The 24,410-nt window shown below is 50.5% G+C and overlaps 1 protein-coding gene across 6 annotated transcripts in view; it reads left to right on the forward strand.

The window, feature by feature from the left end:
* Positions 1 to 24,410, forward strand: part of FER (FER tyrosine kinase) — a 2,139,903-nt gene that overhangs the window by 426,843 nt on the left and 1,688,650 nt on the right. For all 6 annotated transcript variants that reach the window (XM_069625482.1, XM_069625481.1, XM_069625479.1 and 3 more), the window contains one exon: positions 5,491 to 5,610. In XM_069625482.1, coding sequence (XP_069481583.1) covers positions 5,491 to 5,610 — 120 coding nt within the window. The remainder of the gene's footprint in view (positions 1 to 5,490; positions 5,611 to 24,410) is intronic.

A 24,410-nucleotide genomic window follows, 5' to 3' on the forward strand; every position in this document is an offset into this window, starting at 1 on the left:
AAGGCTTACTTGTAACCCTCAAGTTCAAAGGAAAGTTAGAAGGGATATCCCCACCGGTATCATACTCCCTTAGATTGAAGCATTTTTGTCAGAGGGGAGCAAAGCCGATGCCTCGCCAGCTGTTAGGCAGAAACCTGTGCAGTTCCCTTAGGGAACACTGCAAAAGATTTAGGACTACAGGTGTTAGCAGTAAACCCACTTGGTAGCAGTCTGTACCACCCAGATTTACCTGGTAGCTGTGGCTGAGCAGTCAGACTTCTCTCAAGAAGGGTTAGGCAGTATGCAAAGTATACACAATAGGCACTCAGACACAATAATACAAGCAAACACTGACCAGAGCTTTGGTATCAAAGTATATAATTATTTATTTAAAAACACACTGTTTGAAACACTCCAGCACTCTTGTTGTAAAATATTCTAAACACAGTTACTATTGTAATATAAACACCCCTTTTTCCTTATCAGATAAGTCACAGTAAAACACCAATTATTTTCATACAGAGGTGAGCGCTTAACTAGATGGCACTCCAATAAGTTTGTGAGAAAGGGAGGGAAAAAGACAGAATATGGAAAGGTACACCACTCTAAGATTCAGGAACACTGTTAGCAAGGCAGAAGAGCAAATGTCACTGGTGAGCCAAAGTCCAAAGGCTGGGCCCACTCTTAGAGAGAGAAGAGCACAAATGCGCCCAAGATCACACAGTTACACTAGGCTTAGAAAGTCTTGCAGAGAGTTCAAAAAGAGTTTAGAGAGGCATAGGAAAGTTTAGCCAGGGTGTCCTAGGCTAACCCAGGTTCGAAAGCCGGGGGCTAAATCTACCCCGTACAGTCGGTAGCAAGGGAAGCCAGGCGGGACACGGTACCTTAAGTGGGAAGGATCCTCCAGCGGTGGCAGTTGTTCCTGGCAGTGGGTGCAAGTCGCGTTGTCGTCCAGGGGAAGAGAAGATCTCGACTTGGAGGAAAGATGAAGGTCGTTGCACTGCCAGGGAAGAAACCAGCCGCAGAGTTTTCCGGTTAAAGGTGGTACCTTTGTTTCGCGGTCATGGTAAAATGTGGTATCCCGGTTGCCGGGGTGCTTGGCACAGGCAAGGCGGCCATGAGGTACGTCGGGAAGGCGAAAAGACGGTGAAACTGGTTATCCCCACCAGTCAAAGGAAGAAGGCTCTCCGGCGGGAGATCTCCTCTGTCGCTGGGAAAAGTGGTGAGACGGTCCAGCAGGGCTCCACCGGTGGTGGCGTCGTGGCGGGTCGGCTCAGCTTCTCCCTCGTCGGATTCTTAGGTCCTGTGGCGACTTCTGAAGTTCCAGGCCCCAAAGCCCTGCTTTTATGCAGAAAACCCCCATTCACTCAGCCTAGCTGTCACTCAAACATGCTAAGTGGTGAGCTGGCCGGCTCACCACTTGGGCCAATCAGGATGGAGTGCGACTTGAGTTGCCTAGGCAACTCAGTCCAGGGTGCCTAAATTCCCCTCCACCCCTCCTAAGTACCCCAGACAGAGTGGCACCACTTTGCAGGGCTTCTGTGGAGAAGCCCGCCAAAAAGTGGAACAAAGGGCTCGACTTGGGTTGGAGTCACAGAAGAGAACACAAACGCCATTTTAGAATCAGGTTTTGGCAAAAAATACCAACCAGAGAATTAATATTAATTAAATAAACCGGCGGTATGCTCGAGGCTACCGTAAATAATTAAATAAAGATAGTAGCCTAAAACAATGGGAAATCCCATAGGAAAATATTCGCGGTTGAATATAAAAAGTAGTATCCACTGCCACCAGCCAAAACTCGATCAGAGGGGACAGAGACGTGCCCCCTCGACTAACAGACCTTGGGGCAATTGAATTGCCCCAGCCAGTACATCCACAATATGATGGTTTGTACTGGTTCTGTTCAGAATTTAAGACTAGTAAAGTCAATGGTGACTTTACATGCCCTGGGAGACAGTAGTCAGTCCCAGGGTATGGAGTCTATACTGGGGGGTCACTATGACACCCCTGTGTTACTGCACTGAGGGTGCTGTGTAACACACATCACAAAAACACATAAAGCCCTATGGAGTAAAAGACCCCATAGCCCATGAAACACATCTAGATTCAAAGAAACACACTCAAATCATGCCCAAGAGTGAGGGTAAAAGAGTCTCACTCTTGGCAGGAGAGAAAAACAAACCCCAAAACTCCAGCAAAGCTGCTGGGGGACTCACTAGGTTAGGAAATTCAGCCTAAACAGAGAATTCTCCCTAACACCAGCGTGAAGGCCGACAGGTCCTGGTAAATTGAGATCTGCGCACCCACCCATCCGACCGGGCCCTTCTTGCGGGCCAGCTCCAAAATGTAGCTTTTCTCTGAGAAATAGTGGAATCGCACAAGGATGGATCTGGGGCCTCTGTTGGAAGCACCAGCTCTGTGTGCCCTGTTGATGGTTGGTTCATTGGTGTTGGCATCTTCAAATAGTGTCCTGATAACAGAATTGACAGCTTTAACAATGTTGGATTGAGTTTCACCTTCGCGTTCCAGAGAGCCCAAGAATCTTAGATTACATCGACGTTCCCCATTTTCCAAATCTTCCAGCTTCAATGAACATTTTTCTTCCCTTCTCTCCAACTCCGCCAAGTGCATGTCTAACTGGGTTTCAAGAGTGTCGACTGAGGCGGTAGTAGCTTCCAGCGCCTGAACCTGGTCATCAATAGTCAACCTTTTTATCCAGTGTGTCCAGCCTCACGGTTATATCCGCTCTGAATCCCCGGATCTCCTCTAGGAGGGCAGCCATAGCCCTGGTTACAGAGTTGGAGTAGAGTGATTCAGGCTGCATCTGGTTTGCCATTGTAGGACAGGGGTGCGCAGGGGAAGAGGGTGTGCGATGAAATCTCTGCAAAGAAGCAGACCAGCTCATGGAAACACCAGGCCACACAGAACACAGGCTTGGCCCCCTTATTGTATACTGGGCAGTGGGGAGACGCTCGAAGGGTCAAGGGTCGGCCTGGAGAAGGCGGCCTCAAGGAGTCGGGCTGGCATACAAGGCTGATAAAGGCAGCGACCATTGGCTGCTTTATTAACAAGGTAGGCGCCGTAAGGAGACTCTGCATTAGGTTCAAGTGAAGGCTGGGCTGGATAAGGTGGAAATCCGGCTGTAAAGGTAGGGCAGGCCTCGTGAATCACGCCCCCAGCATGAGCTACCCCACTCTCTAACATCAGTGGTATAGGGGGGAGGGTCGCGCGTTATCCTTACAGGCCACGGATCCTGGCTCTAGCCCCAAAGTCTTTTTTTTTGTTTTCTTTTTCTTCCCCCCCCAACCCCACTCCGATGGACACATTGGCTGGAAGGGACGGAGGAAACCCTCCCAGGTAATACTGAGGAGGGGAGGGGATCCGGAGCACCAACCTGGTATCTGCCGGGACCCACAAACAAGGAATTATGTGTTCCCGCCGCTGCTGGGACCTGTGGTGGGTTGCAGCCGGTCGCCACAGCGTCTCTGTAACACTGGGGCCGAGATTTTTCAAGGAGCCCCACCTGCAGCGATCCCTCCGTCAGCTTGAGGCGTGGCAGTATTATGTGGTGAAGGAGCCGGCCCCACGATCGGGAGAAGCGGGGGTCATCTCTCGGCTCTAAGGGACTCACGGAGCGGTTCCAATAACCGCTCCCTCGCCGCGGTGTCCTCACCTTCCGCCCCTCTGCTTCAATCAAGCTCCACTTCGTTGCTGCCAACGAGCAGATTCCTGTGGTATCACCGTCCCAATTATGCTGTGGTGGGGGCCGGGATCACGGTCCCTGCGGGACACCGCAAAGGAAGCAACGCCCCTGCATAAGTTCCTGGAGGCAGGGCTTCAGCCCCCTCCCCCACCGCAAGGACGGCCCTGTGGCTGTGGAGAAACAGATGGGAGCTGGACTCTGCTCTCTGTCGCCGAAAGGAACCTGCTCGGATCACTGGCTTCGTGTCACCTTCAGAAGTCGGAGTTTCGCCCTAGGGTTCGTACAGACCCCAGGGGGTCGGAGCACCTTGCTTTTGGGAGCAAGGGGGGGTGCTCAAGATCCTTTACACAAGCCCAAGGAGGGAAGCAGACGAAGGAGCGTCAGACCATCTCAGCGCGCCCTGGCGGTTCCCCATGGGCTCTTTTTTAATTATAATTTGTCCAATCCTTGGGTTTCACTTTTTTCTTTTATCAATTTAAGTATCTCTTACTTTTCCCAGATTTCTCTATGGGAATTTGAACATGGTTCCTCCTATAGGCTCTATGGAGTTCCAGACCTACGAGACCTTTCCTGGTGCTGTAGAAGGAAAAGACTAGAACTTTTCCTCTGAGGTCCTGCAGTGTCTCTCTGCTGTCTTCTCTCATCGACTTCTACCCCTCAGAGAGGAGCACGCCGCCATCCCAGCTCCCAGTGTTTCAGCACTGACAAGCCAAGGGGTGGGTCCCCCTCCGATCCTCCACACGTCGTGATCTGCGCCACTGCGGCCGCCATTCCGCTCCAGCGAGTAGCATCACTACCGCCACCAGGCAGTCCTGGGCAAGGCACTTGTGTGGATCGCGGCACCGTGATTGACCACACTACATTCTCTATCTCCCCTTCTAGAGCCCAAGTACCTTTCTCTACTCCCTTTATAGGCTTTGCAGTTTTCCCCACTTTTCTTAGATTTTCCATTGTGGGTTCTCTTGTGAATAATGTGGATGTTTTGTTTTTAAATCTGCCAGATAGCAGCGGGTTCTTTCATGAAGCTGAGCAGGATCTAAGATTCTACTCCTTTAGTTTCAAAAGTCTTACAAGTCCAGCTGCCCCCACTTGCCAATTCTAATCCGCGTTTTCAGCCACTTTCCAGGGTTGTTTTAAGTGCCCCTGCTGTTCTTACCAAGTGTCTGATGACAGCTGTCATCTCCTCTGCCACTTCCTCAGTAGGATGCTTATCCAGAGGTCACACGCTGCCGACGTTCAGATTCAGACAACCACTGGGGGTAAATGAGTGGGATGTGAATTCACAAAGCTCTGGAATCAGTACCTAATGGTAAATAAATTATATTTACTTGTAAGTGATTTGTTATTTATTGTTCATTTTTTTAAAACTTAAACAGGGACATTTAGTGCTTTTCTTTTTCGCTTAACGTTTAAAGTTAACTCAATTTTTAAGTGTCCTATGGTTACTGCTTTTGTTAATATGATTCATATTCCATTGGTTAGGAATTGGGTTCCCTGGTGATAGCGCAGGACATAAAGTTAATTAATCATTTGGATTACTTGAGATACTTGAAGTTCCTGAAGCTTATCAAAATGCATGTGTCGTGTGAAATAACATAATTGTCTAATGTGTAGAAAGGAAAGTTCAAAATAATCAGGTGGTAATTTTGAACTTTTTCTTTTTTTTGACAATGAGAAAACTCAAGTATGCCTCATGATTGTCTGTTCTGTTATTGCTAAAAAGCACTGTGTCCCTGATGATCCATTTCCAGCAGGTATATGACAGTTAAAATTGCTGCAGTGATGATTTTACATTCTTGTAATAGGTCGCCAGAGTCGAAGGAACAGGAAATAGAGTTTGATTTATCTCTGCTCGAGGAAATTGAAAATCTGCAAGCAAACGAGATTATGTGGAATAATTTAACTGCAGATAGTTTGCAAGCGATGTAAGTACTTCTTGTTCAAAGCCGTTTCCCCTTATGGCCGTCTGAGGACTGCAAGTTCTTATGGCATTTTTAGGACTCGGCTAAACTTCTTTATGGTTAGATTTAAAGTTTCCCTTGGGTGTTAAAATCTACTGTACAACAATTAGACTATTTGATTCTGTAATTTGCTTCGAGCCTGTACTTGGGAAAATTACTAGTTAAAATCCTTTTCTTTTCAGTCCTGCTGCAACATCACAGCAGGGATATAATTTAATGATTTTTCTTAATTTACCTTGTTAGGCAATTAAAGGACATCACCAGGAGTCTTCTATAGTCTGTTCTTGGTTATCATAGCATGGAGAGCATGAAATTCAAAGCTGAGGATGTGTTTGTTTCCCATGATCGGACAATTAATTAACGGCATCAAGTACTTCTAGGCAAGAAGTGGTCCTGTTACATATTATGAGTGCTCTAACTTGGAATGTAATGTAGAAAAACACTAGAAGGGTTTTGATATTTGTGATTCGGTTTAATTACTGAATAGTGGTGGTTGTATAATATAACGCTATTAACCATTAGTCTGTTAACATCAGCTTCGACTTCTGCTTGTACTGATACAAAAGTGCTTAAGCTATACATTACTAAATGTAAACGTTAGGATACCCAGTCTAATCAATAAACATAGTTGACTTGCAATTTTAGACTGCAGTTCTCCTGCGAACTACTTACATCCAATTAGTCTTTGTAGCACAGCATTTATTAGCATTGTTTTTAGGGTTTGTTCATAAATGCTGATCAGTATTGAAGATTTAATAAAACTGATCAGATTTTGATGGTTTATTGTAAATACCAAGTGTTCTTCAGCCAGCTTTAATGTGTAAACTGCTGCCAACATTGCACTATAGTTGACCCATGAATGTGGCAATCTAAAGAGCCTCATACCCTTTTTCAGGTTTTGGTTAAATTGACATCTATGCCATTGGTGGGGGCATGAAACCCACTGTCCTTTCGACAGTAGTTGCCAGCAATATTTCCCAAGTTGGGCAATATTAAAATGTAACCCTTGAAATGGTAGGATGTTAAACATTTAAGACAGTGGGTCTCAGGTGTTCTGGGTTTGGAGCCAAAAAGCAAAGAAAAGCTTTCTCTGGAACCATGATCTATCAAAGTGTCTTTGGGTTTGTTTTGGATTTAATATTTTCAATTGAGTTGCAATGCAGTTTATTTTTTCCATTTATTTTAGCAATACTTATCTTTATGCTTTACCTTTCGTTTGTTCAACATTGTTTGTTGAATTTGAGCCAATAACATGTAGCATTGAGAAATGATTTAACAATGCAGAGGTAGTACTAACATAAGGAACTTGAAAATGTTTTCTTTGTGAGGGACCTGCATGAATCATTTACCTTACTATATGTAGCTTTGCGTTTCAGGTCTTTCCAAACGCTGACTTAGCAGCAAAGTATTTTATCTAGCTGCTAAGTCTACACATATACCAACGTTTGTCTGGGACTTAAGGTATGAGGAAGGGGGTTGAAGGCGGAGGGTGTGGAAGTGAAGTGAAGTAAGGAGCACATTCAGGTAGCATGGAAGGCAGTGAGAGTGGTGTGGGACTTTACATACAGCCAAAGGGAGAGGAGCAGAAGGTGGTGAAGAGGACCCTAAATGACATGAGAGCCTGGTAGGAGGCTGAACGCAGGACCCCCCCTTGTCTAAGAGTGCCAAAGGTGAAGGGGGGGGCACAAGCGAGGTGAGGGGTAATGCTGCAGAGGCAGCGCAAAAGAGACCTGTTCTGAAAACAATTATGTATGAAACACATGGACCACAGATGTGACTCATTTTATAATATAAACCCCTAGTCCTGCGACTACCACCTGTTGTGAACTGTGAAGAATCTTACAGATCCCTCACTGAAACCCTACCTAAAGTCTCCTCCCAGGTGACCAGGCAAAGGCAGAAGCTTCCTGATCCTGACCTTGGCTGGTGGTGTACTGCGGGAGGATCACATGGGAGGAAACAAGGCCCACGGTGGTGAGGAGATTCCGTGGGATTAGACGCAGCATTTTGTCTCTAAAACGATGAACCTTTCCAGGTTACCAAAACAGGTAATGGCTTATTGTCTTTATAATGTCCCTGCCCCACATATAAGATCTGGGATTTTGGGCACAAGTATCATACAATCTGAACAAGCCTTACCAATGGAAAGACCCTTCAGGGTATTTCAAGCTAAACAAAACACCCTCTTTACTCCCAACGGTATAATGTAAAGGAATCTGGAAACATTGCCTTAAACAAATTGCCTTAATCTGTAACATCTAATGCTCATATGCCCTGTCCCCTTTCCTCCATACTTGTGGGCGTCCCCCAACATGGTGATGGTACCGGAAGCCTTTGGCAGTGAAAAATTGAACTTCTCTTTTAAATTTAGTGCAGAAAGCGAGGGCGCGGCATCGGGCGTGGGAATGATCCGCTAAAGCCTTGCCCTTTGGCGCTGCACCTCAGTCCCTTTTTCCGCACAGACGTTGTCAGACCTAGCAGCCAGCACAGATACTTTAACATTCCGCTTGCTCCCCTTCTTTTTAAATCTGTCTTAAACTCCCTTTGGTGCCTAGCCTCCCCGGAAGCATGTCCACTGCAGGAAGTTTCACGAGATGCGCTTTGTGCAACTGCTCGTTCCTGGCCTCGGACCCTGATGCACTCTGTCTTCAGTGTTTGGGGCCCGACCACCGCTGGGATACGTGTGCGACTTGCAGCGCTCTCGGTCACCATGCATTGAAGAATCGTTTGTTGTGTTGTAGGGAGATGTTCCATGCTTCTCCTCTGGTGCACCTTAAGGACTTCCTCTCCAGGACCTCCCGTCAAGACAAGGTAGGCCCTCTGTTAAGCATAGCTCCTCAACAAGGCGACTCCTTCCCCGGGGTTCCCACAGGCAAGGGTCCCTCGGATTCAAGTTCTAGCAGGCCGGAGGCCTCTTAGGCTTCCGGGTTCCAAAACCAATGGGCCCAGAAGCTCTTCCGAGCACTCCAAGGGTGGACCTGAGGCAGTCAAGGCTACCGGCTCCCAAGCCGAGGGGCTCAGGGGCTCTACCGGGCTGTGCTCGGAAGGGCAATCAAGTTTGTCCTCTTATTCGACCCCAGGGAGTACATGATCGTCGAGTGCCACCTCCAAGAGTATGTCCTCGGCTCAATCCAGCATGACTACCAGCGCAGTTGCAGAGGGCCCGCAGCCTACCGGTGCTCGCTCCCAGGTCGTGAGTAAGGGGGTTTCGACTACCGGCCATCCGGCCCACGCCAACCAGAGCGTTCTCCGAGGTTGACGTTTCTGCTTTGGGGGCAAGGCCCAAGCTGTATCCTCCCATGTCTGAGACCTCGTCTGGCTCGGGCCATCACGCCCTCTGTCCCCAAGGCCACAAAATGGCAAACAGGCACATGGCAGAGCCTGCTAGGACGGCAGCCATCTTGGATTCGTCTTGGGGCCTGCCTGTGCTCTCACCCATCAAATGGGCATTGCAGCAGACTGTATGGTACAGACTTCTGGTCTGCTCAGGGGTACATCTACCCATCGCAGCCATATGGCTTCACGCCTCAAGCACCTGAGCGCTCTTTGACCAAGAGCAGAGGCCCAGTGCCTTGGAGGGCTGGGCACCTAGGGATCCTGCGGCTTGCAAGGACCGCTTCTTCGAGCGCTTCCTCCTCCTCATGCGTCCCCCTCAGATGACGGGGCTCCTAAAGGATATCGTGAAGGAGCTGATCCCGTAGATGGCACCTCCTCTCCTGCCTCCTCTGACTCTCCCACCAGTCCCGGTACCAGTCCCTGCTCTGACCAGGCCGTGCCGGTTGTTTGGACACCTCCACCTCCTCCTGTACCCCCAACGTCTCCCCCTCAACAGCCGTTTGACCCGTCTGCTGCTCCAGACTGCCCTCGGTCTAAAATAAAAAGGGGGCAGAATGGAGGATGCTGACGAACCCTCGTCATCCGTTAAAGCCTTTCATGACTGCCTTCAGGGCCTGGCAGAGTTCTTGGGGGTCCCTCTCCCTGAGGAAGCACCCCAGAAGACAGGTGTGCTAGCAGAGATTTTGGCAAACGCACCACGATCCGGTCTGGCATCCCTTTCCAGAAGGATGTCCTGCAGGTGGCGAGAAAGTTCTGGGAGAATCCCAGGACCAATGCCCAGATTGGGAAAGAAACTGGACAGCAGATTCAGGCTGACGAATGGGGAGCCAATCCTCCTGGAATCCCACCCACAGCCTCATTCTTCAGTGGTTGCTGTGGCCTCACTATAATTCTAAACCATAGTGTTCATTGTCTTCCTCCACAGGAGCCACCTTCAGTTGTCTTTCCAAGGAAGACAAGGTCCTCGAATCTTTGGGCAAACGCTGTTATGCCATTTCAGGACTGCACCTGCGGCAGGCCAACACTGACACCCTCTTGGCCACGGCTAACCAGAAGCTGTGGCTGGAGCTCTGGGAGTTTTTGCCCGACCTCCCGGTTGAGAGGCAAGCCTTCTTCAAGACCGGTCTGGTAGATGTCCGGGCCATTGCGCAGGACCTCATGGAGTCTTCGGTCTCCCATATCGACACAGCCGAGGTCTGTGCCTTGGTGTCGAAATGAGAAGCACATCGTGGATGCACGCTACTAAGTTTTCTTCTGACGTGCAGGAGCGGATCCTAGATCTGCCCTTTAAGGGCGTGGACCTCTTTCATTCGCTTACTGATGACAATTTGACAAAAGAGAAAACCTCCACTGAAACTGCCCAGTCCTTGGCCATTCCGACAAAACCAGGAATAAAGTCCTTCCCTGAGTCTGAGGGCAGGACCGATTTCAAATCCTGAGCTTTCACTGGCTTCAAAGGGTTCCGGGACTGCGGTACATGGAGGCTGGACAGGTCACTCAGCGACAACAGGAGGTAGCAGCAGAGGGCTTTGCACAGGTTTTCCACTCCTCCTCCTCTGCCCCCGTCACCAAGAAGTGGTGACGTCAAGGTCTAGGAACATATCTGTCCAGTGGGCGGCCGGTTGGCTCTTTTCTAGGAAAGCTGGAAGCGTCTTTTCAGGAACCCCTGGATCCTACCCAAAGGCTCCAATTCTTCAGGCTTCCTCTTCCTTTTCCTCTACCATCCTCTCCTCTTCTTTGTCAGATCGGGTCGCCGGCACTTTTGCTGGAGGTCCTTTCACTCTTGGAGATGCAGGCAGTGGAACTAGTTCTTCTGTCAGACAGGGGCTCCGGTTTCTACTCCAGGATTTTTGCGGTACTCGAGAACAACCAGGCTGGACTGAGGGTGGTCCTGGACCTGCCATTTCTCATTCTGTCTTTACTGCTAGAACACTTCAAGATGATTACCCCCGTACACATAGCAGAGCCTCTGTGTTCAGGGGACTGTATGTGTTCCCTAGACCTCAAGGATGCATACCTGCAGATGCCCATCTACCAGCCGCATCATAATTTTCTGCAGTTCATGGTTATGTCGTACCACTTCCAGTACAAGGTACTTCCTTTCGACTTGAAATCGGCCCTGCGTGTCTTCACGAAGTTGATGTACCTAGTGGCGCATCTTCTCCACTTGGAGGGTCATCTATATCCCTATCTGGACGACTGGCTGGTCACCCAAGGGGGTGCTTCACTCCTGCCAGAGATTGGCAGATATTTTTCATCAGCTGGGTTTCTCCCTCAACCAGAGTAAGTCACAGTTGTGCCCCTCCTAGGATCTGCTCTTGATAGGGGTGCGTTGAACACGGCAGTTCAGAGGGTGTTCCCCCATGCCCAAGAGGCTCCTCTCCCTTTGCAGGGTGATAGGGCACTTTCTTGCCAACTTGACCACTTCGGCATGGTGGTTCCAGCACCTTCTGGGCCTGATGGCCTCCTGTGTGCTCACTGTAAAGCAGTCATGCTTCAAGATGAGGTGCCACCAGCTTCACCTGGCAGATACTTGGACCTAGGAGAAGGGGGCTCACTCAGACAGGGTCCCAATACCCCCACTCCTCCTGCACCATCTTCGGTGGTGGCAGATGGACGGCAATGTGGCTGTGGGAAACCCCTTCACCCGACCGGAGCCTTGCCTGGTGGTTATGACAGACTCCTCTCTCTCGGGCTGGAAGGCTACTCTAGAGGGCTATGGGATCCATGGCGCATGGTCCAGGGCAGAGGTCCTCCTGCATATCAATCTGCTCGAACTTAGGGCCATGGGCCTTGCCCTCAAGGCTTTTTTGTCCCTCATCAGGGGCAGGTCTCTTTTGGTCAGGACAGACAATTCAAATATGAAGTTATACCTGAACAAGCAGGGTGATGCCCTTTCCCCCCTCCTCTGCATGAAGGCGGTATCGATCTGGGAATGGGCCCTTACACAGGGAATCTGGATTCCTGCAGTCCACCTCCTGAGGGACAGCAATGACGAAGCGGACCAGCTGAGTCGCTTGGAGTTCAACACCTACGAGTGGGAATTGCACACTGATTCCTTGTTGCCCCTGTTCCAATTTGCTTCATGGGCAGGGTCTGAGGTCCTGGGAGACGCATTCCAGATCTGTTGGCACGGCCGCAGTTTTATGCATTCCCTCCCCCACCTCTGATCCAGCAGATCCTCTGCAAGTTCCAGGCTTTGGTGGGCTGCAGCCTCATCCTGATTGCCCCCCACTGGCCTTTGAGAGCCTAGTTTTCGGATCTGCTGCAGTTGTGCTCCCAGGGCCACATCCACCTTCCGATCCCCAGCAGGGGTTTCCTATGCAGAATGGCAGGGCAGTGGAATACCCAGACCCAGCCAGGCTGCTTCTGGCAGCCTGGTTCCTGACCAGCTAAGGCTTCAACATGCCAAATTCTCGGATGACCGCAGGGACATCATTCAGCAAGCCAGGAGGCCCTTTACTCGGGCCCAGTATGAAAGTAAATGGACTAGGTTCTTCCATTGGACCTGTGACAAGGGTGTGGATCCTGTTACCTGCCCTCTGGATGATGTACTGGCATTTTAGGCACAACTCGCCCATTCCGGTGTCCAGGTGGTGTGAGAAACCAGAAGGTGTCTCACCCGCTAGTTCCCAGGGATCTGTCATCCAGGTGGCCAGACCACAGCCATTGATTTTGGATCCAGTTCCTGGCAGTGGACCAGTGTGGGAGGATCACCTGGGTGAAGGGTCTTCGGGGAGTGGGAGTGAGACGCGAATAGCGAGACGCGGTATCCCCTTCCCTGTAACACCTTTACCCCATAGGATACTTAGGAACTCTAACCCCCCTTCCCCCTTTTCTACACAAACACTTTCACGCGGATAGCCTGCTCTGGGAGAAGACAGACTAACACCTGTCACCAGTATACAATGGACAGGCGAGGTCAAGCAATTACTGACCATCACTCACACCTGGCTTCCATTAAGCTTCTCCACACGGATAAAAGGCAGAGTACGAAGGCACACTCTGGGCGAGGCAGAGCACATGAGGAAACAGCAGTTTCGAGAAGGCAGCTGAACGAGAGAAGAAAGACGGCAAAACAGGAGGAAATTGCAAGGAGGGAAATTCCTTTACCTTTCTGACAAGAGACTGTTACTTTCACGAGCCCTCGAGATTAGGAAGCGTAAGACCAGGAAACCAGGCTGAAGAATCCTGTATTGTGTGTCTGTCTGAGATACCCTTGGGCCCTCCTGCGTCGCTAATGAAGGCGGGAAGAAGAAGCAGCAGCCGCTGTGGTACCGTCCTTGGCTACCAAGAACAAAGCAGCATCAGTGAAATCAACACAGCTGGTTAGTTGGGGAGACCGATACAAGACAGGTCTGTGTTGAAGCCAAGGTTGCAAGCGGCAACGTTTTATGGCGAGCTCTGGAACGAGCATTGTTATAACGCTTGTGAGAAAAGACGCAAGTAAAAGTTGAACTGCTGATGAGTGTTTGAACTTTGAAGAGACTTGAATACAATACCTTTGACAGAGTGGTCCGACACCGCGTGGATGCTCAACCGAAGGTCTCTGTAAGGTATCCAGGAGAGAAGTGGCAGAAGTAAGGGTTAAATTAAGAAGAGAACAAAGAATTGTGAATTGAAGTGGTCCTGCGGGTCAAGCAAAATCCTGCGCAGAGTCGAAACTCTTGATTTTGATATAGTAAAGAACGTTTGGAAAATGAGACAAATTTGGTCCGAACCCAGCCAAGGGAAACCAATTGAAAGTTGTGAGAAACCTGAAGGTGTCAGGTTAGGGGTCTTCGGTGAGTGGGACACCAGATGGTGACACCTGGTATCCCCTTTCCTGTAACACCTTTAACCCAGGATACATAGGAACTCAACCCCTACCCCCCTGCCTTTCCACAACACAAACTCTTTTTCGTGGACAGCTTGCTTTGAGAGAAAATGGACTAACACCTGAGCCATATACCTGACATGTCCCAATACAATGGTCAGGCAGGGTCAAACAATTAATGACCATCACATACACCTGACTTCCATTACACTTCCCCACACAGATAAAAGGCGGCGCACGAGAGCACATTCTGAGGGAGGCAAAGCACACAAGGAAGTAGCAGTTCAAAGATTGCAGTTTAGCACGAGGAGAAAGACGGCGCAACAGAAGGGGATTGCGAGGATGGGAAGTGCCCTTGACATTTCCGACGAGGAACCGTTACTTTCATGAAACCTCGAGAATAGAGAGCGTAAGACCAGGAAACCAGGCTGAAGAATCCTGCATTGTGTGTCAGAGGTACCCCGGGCTCTGCCACATTGATAATCAAGGCAGGGAGAATCGCCTGCTGCCGTGGTACTGTCCTTGGCTCCCACAACAAAGCAGCATCAGTGAAAACAACACAGCTGCTGAGTAGGGGAGGCTGGTACCAGGCCAGTCTGTGTTGAAGCCAAGGTTGCAAGTAGCAACATTGTATGGTGAACGCTGGAGTGAACAGTGTGTGAAGCGCATGTGATAACCAACACAAGTAAAATTGGACAACAGATGAGTTATTGAACTTTAGAATTAAGATACAATATTTTAGACTGAGTGGTCCGGCACCACGTCCGTGCTCAAAGAACTCTACAAGGTATCCAACTGAGAGGTGGCAAAAGTGAAAGAGTGACAAAGGATTGTGAATGAAAGTGGTCCTGCAATTGGTAAAGCAAAATCCTGTGAACAATCAAAAGTCTTTGATGTTGCTAGAGTAAAGAAAGTTGACGATACAGTAGTTAAATTTGGTCCGAGTCCGAAAGAGGGAGATCAGCTGAGAGCTTTGGATAAAGCAAGTTTGTGTTAAAGTAAATTAAAATTAGTCTGAGCCCAGTGGAGGGAGACTGATATATTATGTTAAAATAGATCTGGGCCCGACTGAAGGGGAACCGACGTGAACCTTTTAATCATCTGAGAAAAATTGGATACATGGAAATTCCACGAGCATTGTGTAAAGATGATCTGAGCCCGGCTGTGGGAGATGTGAGGTACATAGTGAATCATCTGAAGAAATGGAGTATGTGTAGAATCCTAAGAGGAAAGGAACTTATTATTTGTCGCATCAGGCCCTCTGAGAGAAGAGACTTTGAAATGCAGCGAGACTTGGGTACGGAATGTCCTGATGCTAATGTTTGAACTGTACCCTTGTGCTAGAGACGCCAGAGACTGTGCTAAGCTCGAGTGTACTGCCTTGTCCTTGCTGAAAACGTGGAGAAGGGAGGCCAACAGCCTGACTATCCTGACATCTTATTTCTTGAACACTTCTTTCTTTTACATACCATTGTTTCCCACACTATTTGTATTTCGAGGTAAGGATTGGCAATAGGTTTATTACAATAGGCACTCTTATTTTGACAAGACACCACTAGGACTGCGTTATTATTATTTGATGGTCGCAGCTTGCTCCCATCTTAAGATTTTGGATTAGATAGGTGTTTTTCAAACCCTTTTTGAAGCTCAATAAACACCCTTGAGCTGTGGTCACTTCTGCTTGTCTTACTGTTGATGCCATGCCTTCCTTACAAGGTTTTCTGTTAAAGTGGGTGTGAGACTGAGGAGAAAGGAACTTTGGTACTTGTTTGTTACTCCAGCAACTCTGCAATAAGAGACTTTCATTGGGAAAGACACATTGGTGCAGAAGGCCCAGATACTTATGTTTTGAACTGCATCCTCGTATCGGAGAAGCCAGAGTGTGTGCAAAGTTCAAGTGAGCCACCTTGCCCCTTGCTGAAAAGTGGGGTAGGGAAGCCAATTGCTCAACTATCCTATTGTTTCTTGAACACTTTCTTTTGCATAAATCATTTTCCCACACCATTTGTATTTAGAAGTAAGGATTGGCAATAGGTTTATTAGTGTAGGTACTTTTATTTTGACCAGACTCTACTAGGACTGCGTTATTATTTGATGATCGTAGCTTGATCCCATCTTTAGATTTAGGATTAGATAGGTGTGTTTTAAACCCAATTGAAGTTCAGTAAACACCCTTGAACTGTGATCACTTGTGTCTGTCTTCACTGTTTGATACTGTGCCTTCTCCAGCATGGGGTCTGGCATGGATTCACATGCTCATGAATATTCCCCGTCGTCAGGCTGGGAATCCTCGGTAAAGAAAATAAAATCAGTATCAGTTTAGTTTCTGATCTGTCTTTCTCAGTAGTAACCAATCACTGATCTCTGGGTCATACTGCCCCCAGCCAATGTCTGCCCTCTCTCTACGCCCCGCCTCTGGCAGCCATCCTCAGATTTTTACTGCACGCTCAAGTGTTGGGAGTCCTCGTGTTTAGCTCTCGAGTTTTTTTTACTGCATTTTCACGTTTTTTCAGGAGAATTTCTCTTTTTTCGGTTTAATCGAGCCTCAAGCTCCACCGTTTCTGCTTCCGATAACGGGGACCCGTTTTGAAATTCTTCTACGCCCCTCAAGGGTGAAGTTTTCGTCGAGTCTACACTTCTTGGAGGATTCCGGAAGATCTGTGGCCGATCTCAACGGACATGGCCCAGGACAAAGGGAGCTCGACGCCCGGATCCAAGCTGTTCAGGAACTGCCCTGGATGCGGATTATATAACGTTTTCATATAACGTTGGGGACAAGACGCACGTGGAGAAGGACTGTGCGTTCTGCAAGAACCTTTCGGAACGGGCCAAACAAGATCGTCGTTCCCGCCTCGCCACCTGGCTGGAGAAGGGCACAGCAAGTGAGATGGCGAAGAAGAAGTCTGAGCGGGCTTCTAAGTCCTTTGAGGGCGCCCCGGCGACGGCGGCCCAACAGAAGGCCAAGCACCGCGAGTCCGCGGGCTCCGGGAGCGCCGAAAGGTCGGGCTCTTCGGTTGCCAAGCAGGGCGCTACTTCCCCGGCACGTTCGACCACGAGCCAGCGCTCTGGTTCGGGGAAGCGGAAGTCCGAGAACCCGGGTAGGCCGCTGGAGCGGACCCGGTCGATCTCGAAGGGGGAGCGCGGCGTTGACCCTCCTCCCAAGGCGAAGGGCCGGGACACACCTAAGGTGGTGAGGGCCTTGTTCCACCCGGCTAAGGCCTCTACCGAAGTGGTCGCTGCGACCCTGGTGGAGCCGGCTGAGACTACGCCAATGGAAACGGCCTCTGGGCCCAGAGTATCCCTGCCGCCGCGGAGGGAATCCTCTTTCCAGCCCATCGCTAAGACCCCCGTGAAGCCCCCGGCTGAAAAAGAGGGGGGGGCGGAGGCCGTTACAGACTCGGAATCAGCCTCTGAGGAGGAACTGGTGGAGACCGAGAAGGGCCTCAACGAAAGGTCCATAGGCCTCAACGAGAGGTTCTAGAAGGTTCGATCCCAGGGGACGGTCCCTGCTGACGTGATCGAAGATAGCGACGACAACGGACAGGTCCCAGTGGAGCGGCCATCCCGTCCGTCGCAGCCATTGCCTGAGCCCCAGGATAGCTCGGCGGCCATTTTGTTGGCAATCCAATCCTTATGTACCGAGATAAGGACGAGATTACCACGCACCCTGACGGAGGAGCCAGAACCAGGCCCGTCGGGAAGCCCTCCGAACAAGCGGAGGAGAGTCCACCCCGCTCCGCCCTTCGTGCCTGCAAGACCGGTGGACCCCTCATCCCCCACGCCGGGAGAGGATACAGCGACGGATACGGCGACGGGGACGGATGATGACGGCGACGATGACACAGCAGACATCCCGTTGTCACCCCCATTCACCCCCACCCCCGCGGGCATCCCCAGCCGACGAGGTTGGCTCTTTCCACGCCATGATAACCAGGGCATCCGAGCTCTTCCAGCTCTGCCCTGAAGAACAGAAAAAGGAGGGGTTTCTGTACCAACGACGAGAGGCTAAGATGAAGACGGTCCTCGCGGTGCCTTTACTCGATGAAATTTGGGACGAGGGGCTTGCTGTCCTTAAGAACCCTGCCACGACACCTGCCAAGAGGGACAGGTACGAGAAGAAGTACCGAGTCCCCGATGCCACCCCCTTGTGCCTCAGGGCCCAGCCCACGCCGGACTTGGTCGTCTCGGCAGCGGCTAAGAAGGCGGCAGCGGGCGCGGCGGCTTCAACTTCCACTTCCCCGCCGGACAGCGAAGGGTAAGAATTTGGACCCTATGGGACGACGAGTCATCTCGTAGGCGGCGACGACGATTAAGGCTGCCAACGCCTGAGCGATCGTGGTCTGCTACGACAGGGAGCTCTGGTTCAAGATAGCTCCTCTGCTAGATTTCCTGCCTGTTGACAAAAGGGCAGAGGCCCTAGAAATTCTGCAGGAGGGCGAGGCGGCGTCGGATCATGCCATTACAGTGGCAACGGACATTGCCGATACCGGATTTCGCCAACTGGGCAACGGAGTTTGCCTCCGACGACGAGGATGGCTCAAGGCGACAGACATTCGCCAGGACGTCCAGACCAGAGTGTTGGACATGCCGTTCGACGGCAACAACCTCTTTGGTAAGGCAGTGGATGAGTCTCTAAAGGCCATCAAGACCGACTCGGAGACGGCCCAGGCCCTCGGGGTGCTTCAGCAGCGGCAGCCCTTTTGGAGCCCTGGAGGCAGACAGGGTGCCTTCAAAGGATCCAGCGGTGGCTCCTCCACCTACCGCCAAGTGGCCCGCTCCTCTTCCCAGGAGGCCTACAGAGGTCGCGGCAAGCAAGGGGGTTCCCGCTGTCGTCGCCAAGGAGGCCAAGGCGGCAAGGCCGCTTCCAAGCAAGACTGACCCGGCCGGGTTGTCGGGCCCCCACCGAAGCACCCCAGTGGGAGGCGGCTGACGAAGTTCGTCAGGGTGTGGGAGTCCATCTCCAACGATCGTTGGGTGTTGGACACCCTGGCCAACGGACACTCGCTTGAATTCCTAAAGAAGTGCCATTGCATTCCTCCCGTGGCCAGGAAGGAGAATCACGTCCCTCAACTGCTGTTGGAAGTAAAGGCGATGCTCAAGAAAGGTGCCATCGAGCTCGTCCTCAGGAGGCTCCGGGGCTCCGGAGTATACTCAAGGTACTTCCTCGTCAGAAAGAAGACAGGCGGTTGGCGCCCCATCCTAGACCTGCGTCGGTTAAACAAATACATCAAGGCACAGAAATTCCGGATGGTCACCCTCCAGCACGTGCTGGGACAGCTGGAGGAAGGCGACTTCCTATCGTCGTTGGACCTGGAGGATGCTTACTTCCACATCCCCATTCTAAAAAGGCACAGGAAGTTCCTCAGGTTCGTGGTGCAAGAACGCCACTACCAATTCAGAGCCCTACCGTTCGGATTAAAGTCGGCACCCAGGGTTTTCACCAAGTGCCTGGCACCAGTGGCGGCACGGCTGCGTCTGCAGGGGATCCACGTCTACCCGTACCTGGACGACTGGCTAATCCGGGCAAGGTCAAGGGAACTCGCCGTCGATCATACGGCAAGGACCGTCCGGTGGCTCACGGAGCTGGGGTTCTCCTTCAACTACCCCAAATCCCACCTGGTTCCACTGTTTTTGGGGGCGAAGCTCAATACAGTGGAGCAATTGGCCTCCCCTTCAGAGGAGAGGACCAAGACCATCCTGGGCAAGGTACGGCGCCTGTTAGCCACGGACGTGGCCAGGGTGAGGTCCATCAAGTCCCTTCTCGGGTTGATGTCCTCATGCATCTACCTTGTACCCCTTTGCAGACTTCGGATGCGTCCGCTACAGGAGTTCCTCGACGGCCGCTGGTTTCAGGCGAGGGGCTGCTTCGAGGACAGGATCCCCCTCGACGAGGAGTTCTGTCGGGCGATCCTATGGTGGGGCACCCGGGCTCACCTCACGACGGGCACTGACTTTCAAACCCCGGCGTTTCAGGAGACGGTGACTGCAGACGCCTCTCTGGAGGGTTGGGGGGCCCACACCGGAGATCTCCACGCAAGAGGCCTTTGGCTCCCGGAGGAGAGGTCTCTTCACATCAACATCTTGGAGCACCGTGCTGTGTTTTGGGCGCTCAAGTCGTTCCTCCCGTCCCTCAAGGACAAAGTGGTGAGGGTCTTCACCGACAACACCACCGCGATGTTCTACATAGGGAAGCAGGGGGGCAACATATCCCCAGCCCCATTCAAGGAGGCCCAGGATCTGTGGCACTGGGCTGTTGCCGGTTCCCTTCCACCTGGCAGGAATAAAAAACACCATCGCCGACTCACTCAGCAGGGAGCTGCGCTCGTGCCACGAGTGGGAACTGCGCCAGGATCAAGTGGATCGACTCTTCCAACGATGGGGCAAACCCCAGATCGACCTGTTCGCGATGGCGACGAACTCCAAGTGCCAGAGGTTCGCCAGCAGGTTCCCACAGCCGAGGAGCATGGACGATGCTTTCTCGTTCCCTTGGGACGGCCTGTTTCTATACGCGTTCCCTCCATTGCCGTTGCTGCTGCGCCTCATCAGCCAGCTCAAGAAGTCCAGGTGCAGGATGATCCTCGTCGCACCGGCGTGGCCGAGGCATGTCTGGTTCCCGGACCTTCTGGACTTGTCAACGTCCCCGCCAGTCAGGCTGCCGGCGGACGCGGATCTTCTCTCAAGAGAAGGAGGCGCCATTCTACACCACAGTCGCTGAACTTGCAGGCCTGGCTCCTGCAGCACTAGAGTTTGGAGGGTACAGTATCCCGGCTGATTGCAGAGAGGTTCTTGCAAAGGCCAGGGCGTCCTCAACTCTCAAGTGTTGCGGTCATAAATGGAAGAGGTTCTCTGTCTGGTGCCGTGCACAGAAGATTAACCCTCTGCGGATTACGGCCCCTCAAGTGCTGCCGTACCTACTGTTGCTGGCCAAAGCTGGACTGGCTCACGCCTCCATAAAAATACATCTGTCTGCCATCTCCCGATATACCAGGACTACGGGACGGGCGTCCTTGTGGTCTCATCGCCTGGCAAAGGAATTTATGAAGGGACTATTCCGATCATTCCTGCCGGTGAAGGCCCCTGTCCCGGCGTGGGAGCTTAATGTGGTGCTGACCAGGCTCATGGGAGCCCCATTGGAGCCTATGCATTCGGCGCCTTTGAAGTTCCTGTCATGGAAGACAGCGTTCCTCGTGGCCATCACCTCTGCACGACGAGTGGGAGAGATTCAGGCCCTATCTTGCAAGCCTCCATACTTGACTTTTCATGACACGAGGGTGGTGCTGAGGACGCACCCCTCCTTCATGCCCAAGGTGCCGTCGGACTTCCACCTCAACGTGCCCTTGGTGTTACCAGTTTTCTTCCTGTCGCCTTCGACGCCGGCCGAGAGGACTTTGCACTCGCTGGATGTAGCTAGAGCGCTGAAGTTCTACGTGGACCGCACAAAGAGTTTTCGGAAGATGTCACAACTATTTGTGAACTTTGGGTCTGTGAATCAAGGGAAGGCTCTCTCGAAGACTTCCATTTCCAGATGGCTCTCCGGCTGCATCATGCATTGTCACCGGTTGGCAAACCGACCGCTGCCTGGCCGTCCGAGAGCCCATTCGACCAGAGCGATCGCTGCTACCACAGCGTTCCTGTCTGGTGTGCCCCTGCTGGATATCTGCAGGGCTGCTACGTGGAGGTCGACGCACACCTTCACAAGATTCTACTGCGTCGATCGGGACTCCAGGGAGGAGTCCAGGGTCGGCCAAGCAGTGCTGCGCAACCTGTTCGCTTAAGGTGAGCCTGGTGAGGAGGTACGAGATGCTTAATGTTGAGTTGTTGTATTCCTTAATGTTGAGCCTGTTGCCACCTCCCGTGGTTGTGCATGTGTATACTGCTATGTATTCTCTTATTCATGAGCATGTGAATCTTTGCCAGATCCCATGCTGGAGAAGGAACAAGTTACTTACCTGTAACTGTTGTTCTCCAGCATGGGTCTGGCATGGATTCACATGCGAACCCTCCCACCTACCCCTGTGCGGCTCTTCACTTGGTCATACTGCCACTTGGCGTGCTACCAAATCTGAGGATGGCTGCCGGAGGCGGGGCTTAAGGAGAGGGCAGTCATTGGCTGGGGGCAGTATGACCCAGAGATCAGTGATTGGTTACTACTGAGAAAGACAGATCAGAAACGAAACTGATACTGATTTTTTTTTTCTTTACCGAGGATTCCCAGCCTGACGACGGGGAATATTCATGAGCATGTGAATCCATGCCAGACCCATGCTGGAGAACAACAGTTACAGGTAAGTAACTTGTTCCTTCCTTACAGTGGATACTTGCCGCACTTATTAATCGGGCCCTACAAGAATCCCCTGAACATGTTTTATCCGCGGCCAAGCCGGAGGTTAAGGCCACCCTCAAGGGGTTGTCTATGCTTTTTCCCCCGGTGCGTAGGCCGCACCCTGTCTGGGACCTCAATGTGATTCTGGCAGCTTTGCAGTACAAATCGTTCAAGCTGATGGCCACAATGGACATTCTAGATTGAAGATAAGGGCACCTGGCAAAGCCCTGAAAAACCCAGGTGGGTATGCTTAAATTAACAGAAACTTCAGGGTGAGAGGTCACAGAGTTCCAACATTATAGCAAATATAACAGTCACTTCTTACTGCATTATTTTTCACAAAATGTATTTAATGACATCTGGATAAAGTTGGTGGGGATAGAGCACCCAGAGATGTTTAGAAAAAACAATACATATAGGTATGATCCAGTAAGACAGGCTGGATCCCAATGCAATAACAACAACAGATAACTGCTACTATTGGTTGATCATTTCAATTGTGCAGTCACAAGAATGAACATAAACCCACATTAATGGACATATATACAAAAAAGCACATTAACAATGCTTCAGATGTGCACTGTTCAAATGGTGATATCGTCGACACAATGGTGTTTCGGCCTCGAGGAGCTGTGTAGTGCAGCTTTTTGGGCAGGCCTTTACCAGGACGTGTGATGGAATGAATGGTCCCGGGGTCTCTATCAAAAACGTATCCAGTGTAAGGGTAAGTAAGAAAATCCATCATGGGTATAGATATCTTTGAGGTATTCAATGCGTCGTTGAGGGAACAATTGTTTACCTCAAATCGTAGGATGTGTCTTCTAGGTTCAGAATGGTGGAGGCACCCACTGTAAATCGTGGTTCCTACCCCAGATTGTCCAAACGTGACAGTATCTTCATGAGTTGTCTGGGCTAGGCGAGGGAGCGCAGCGACTCTGGACACGGGCGTCTCTGGACACGAGCGCCTTGAAAGTAAAAAAAAAAAAAAAAGGCGCTTATAAGGTTCATAAGAAACTGTAATTATCGTTCTTTATTTTGTTGGAATTGCCATGTATTTTCTTTTGTATTTGATGTTTAGTGTGAGGGCCAGCATTCCTGTGTTATACTGTTTCCCCTTAGATTTGTTAGGTAGGGAAACCCACAGTAAGGCAAGTGAGGCATTTTGATATTATTTCTTTTCTAATAAAATTGCATGTTTTGAACAATTATCAAACCGTTGTCTGCCTCGCTTTGCTTACCCCTCACAGAACAGAGGTAGCTTAATGATTAAAATGATGCAAGATACCACAGAAAGCACTTTAGTTTTGGTTGAGTGGGTGCCCCTTTATCCCACCTTGTTGGCATTACTATTCTGTTCAGTCATGTTTTTTCATTCCATACAATCCTGGTTCTGGGCTCCTGTACCTGGTGCCTTCCCTTTCCATATAATCCCAACCTTAATTCAGTGTTTATACTGTGGGGCTCTTTGCCTCTTTACTTGCTCTGTACAGTCCATGAAACATGGATCTCTTTCATAGTGGCTTTTGAATTTTTCCATTGGAGGGGAGTCCCACAAATGTGTGTCACTGAATGTAGTGAGGGAGCCTGAACCAAACAGAGTGTGGCTCTGGGTGATGTGGGTCTCTTACTCCCTCCCTTCCCCACTAGAGAAATATTTTTAAATAATTGATTACAATTGTGCATTTTGGTTTAAAATTGGGTAAAACACCATACAATATGCACTTGGTTTTTGTAGGGTAACACATGCATGCATTTCTACTGTAAAAAGACAAATCTGTGCTAGCTTTATCAATTTATGCCAACACTCATATTTTGCCCTAAATGTCATTCTGGCTGTGCCGTTTTTTATGCCAGTATTGCTGTGTAAGAACTCACATGTTGGTTTTGTTCATAGTACACTAATGTCAATGTAAGAAAACATGTTCATGCTGACTGCTCCAATAAATGCCAATATTGCCATGCGTACACTGTGGCAAGCCAGAAGGAGGACGCTGACCAGTGGACGTCTTAGTTTTATTTAAATGAAAGGGAAAAATGCCTAGGGGGGCACTAGAGACCCCTGTCAAGATGGCAGCTGGCCGGTGAGCTTTGGGGCAACCTAAATATATCCGTGCTGAATCCTGCTTCATCTGTACAGCTGTGACCCCTGTTTGGTTTGTGTGTGTTGGATTAATCCTAACGGAGACGTGTGGAAACTTAGGAGACCAGAAGTGCTCTGCTTGCGGAGATAGTGGAACTTGCCAGAATCTGGAATGCAGGGTTGAGGCAGGCCGAGGTGGAGTGCTGACG

The sequence above is a fragment of the Ambystoma mexicanum genome, chromosome 6p, assembly GCF_040938575.1.
Source record: "Ambystoma mexicanum isolate Mex_15411 chromosome 6p, UKY_AmexF1_1, whole genome shotgun sequence".
Taxonomy (NCBI): Eukaryota; Metazoa; Chordata; class Amphibia; order Caudata; family Ambystomatidae; genus Ambystoma; species Ambystoma mexicanum.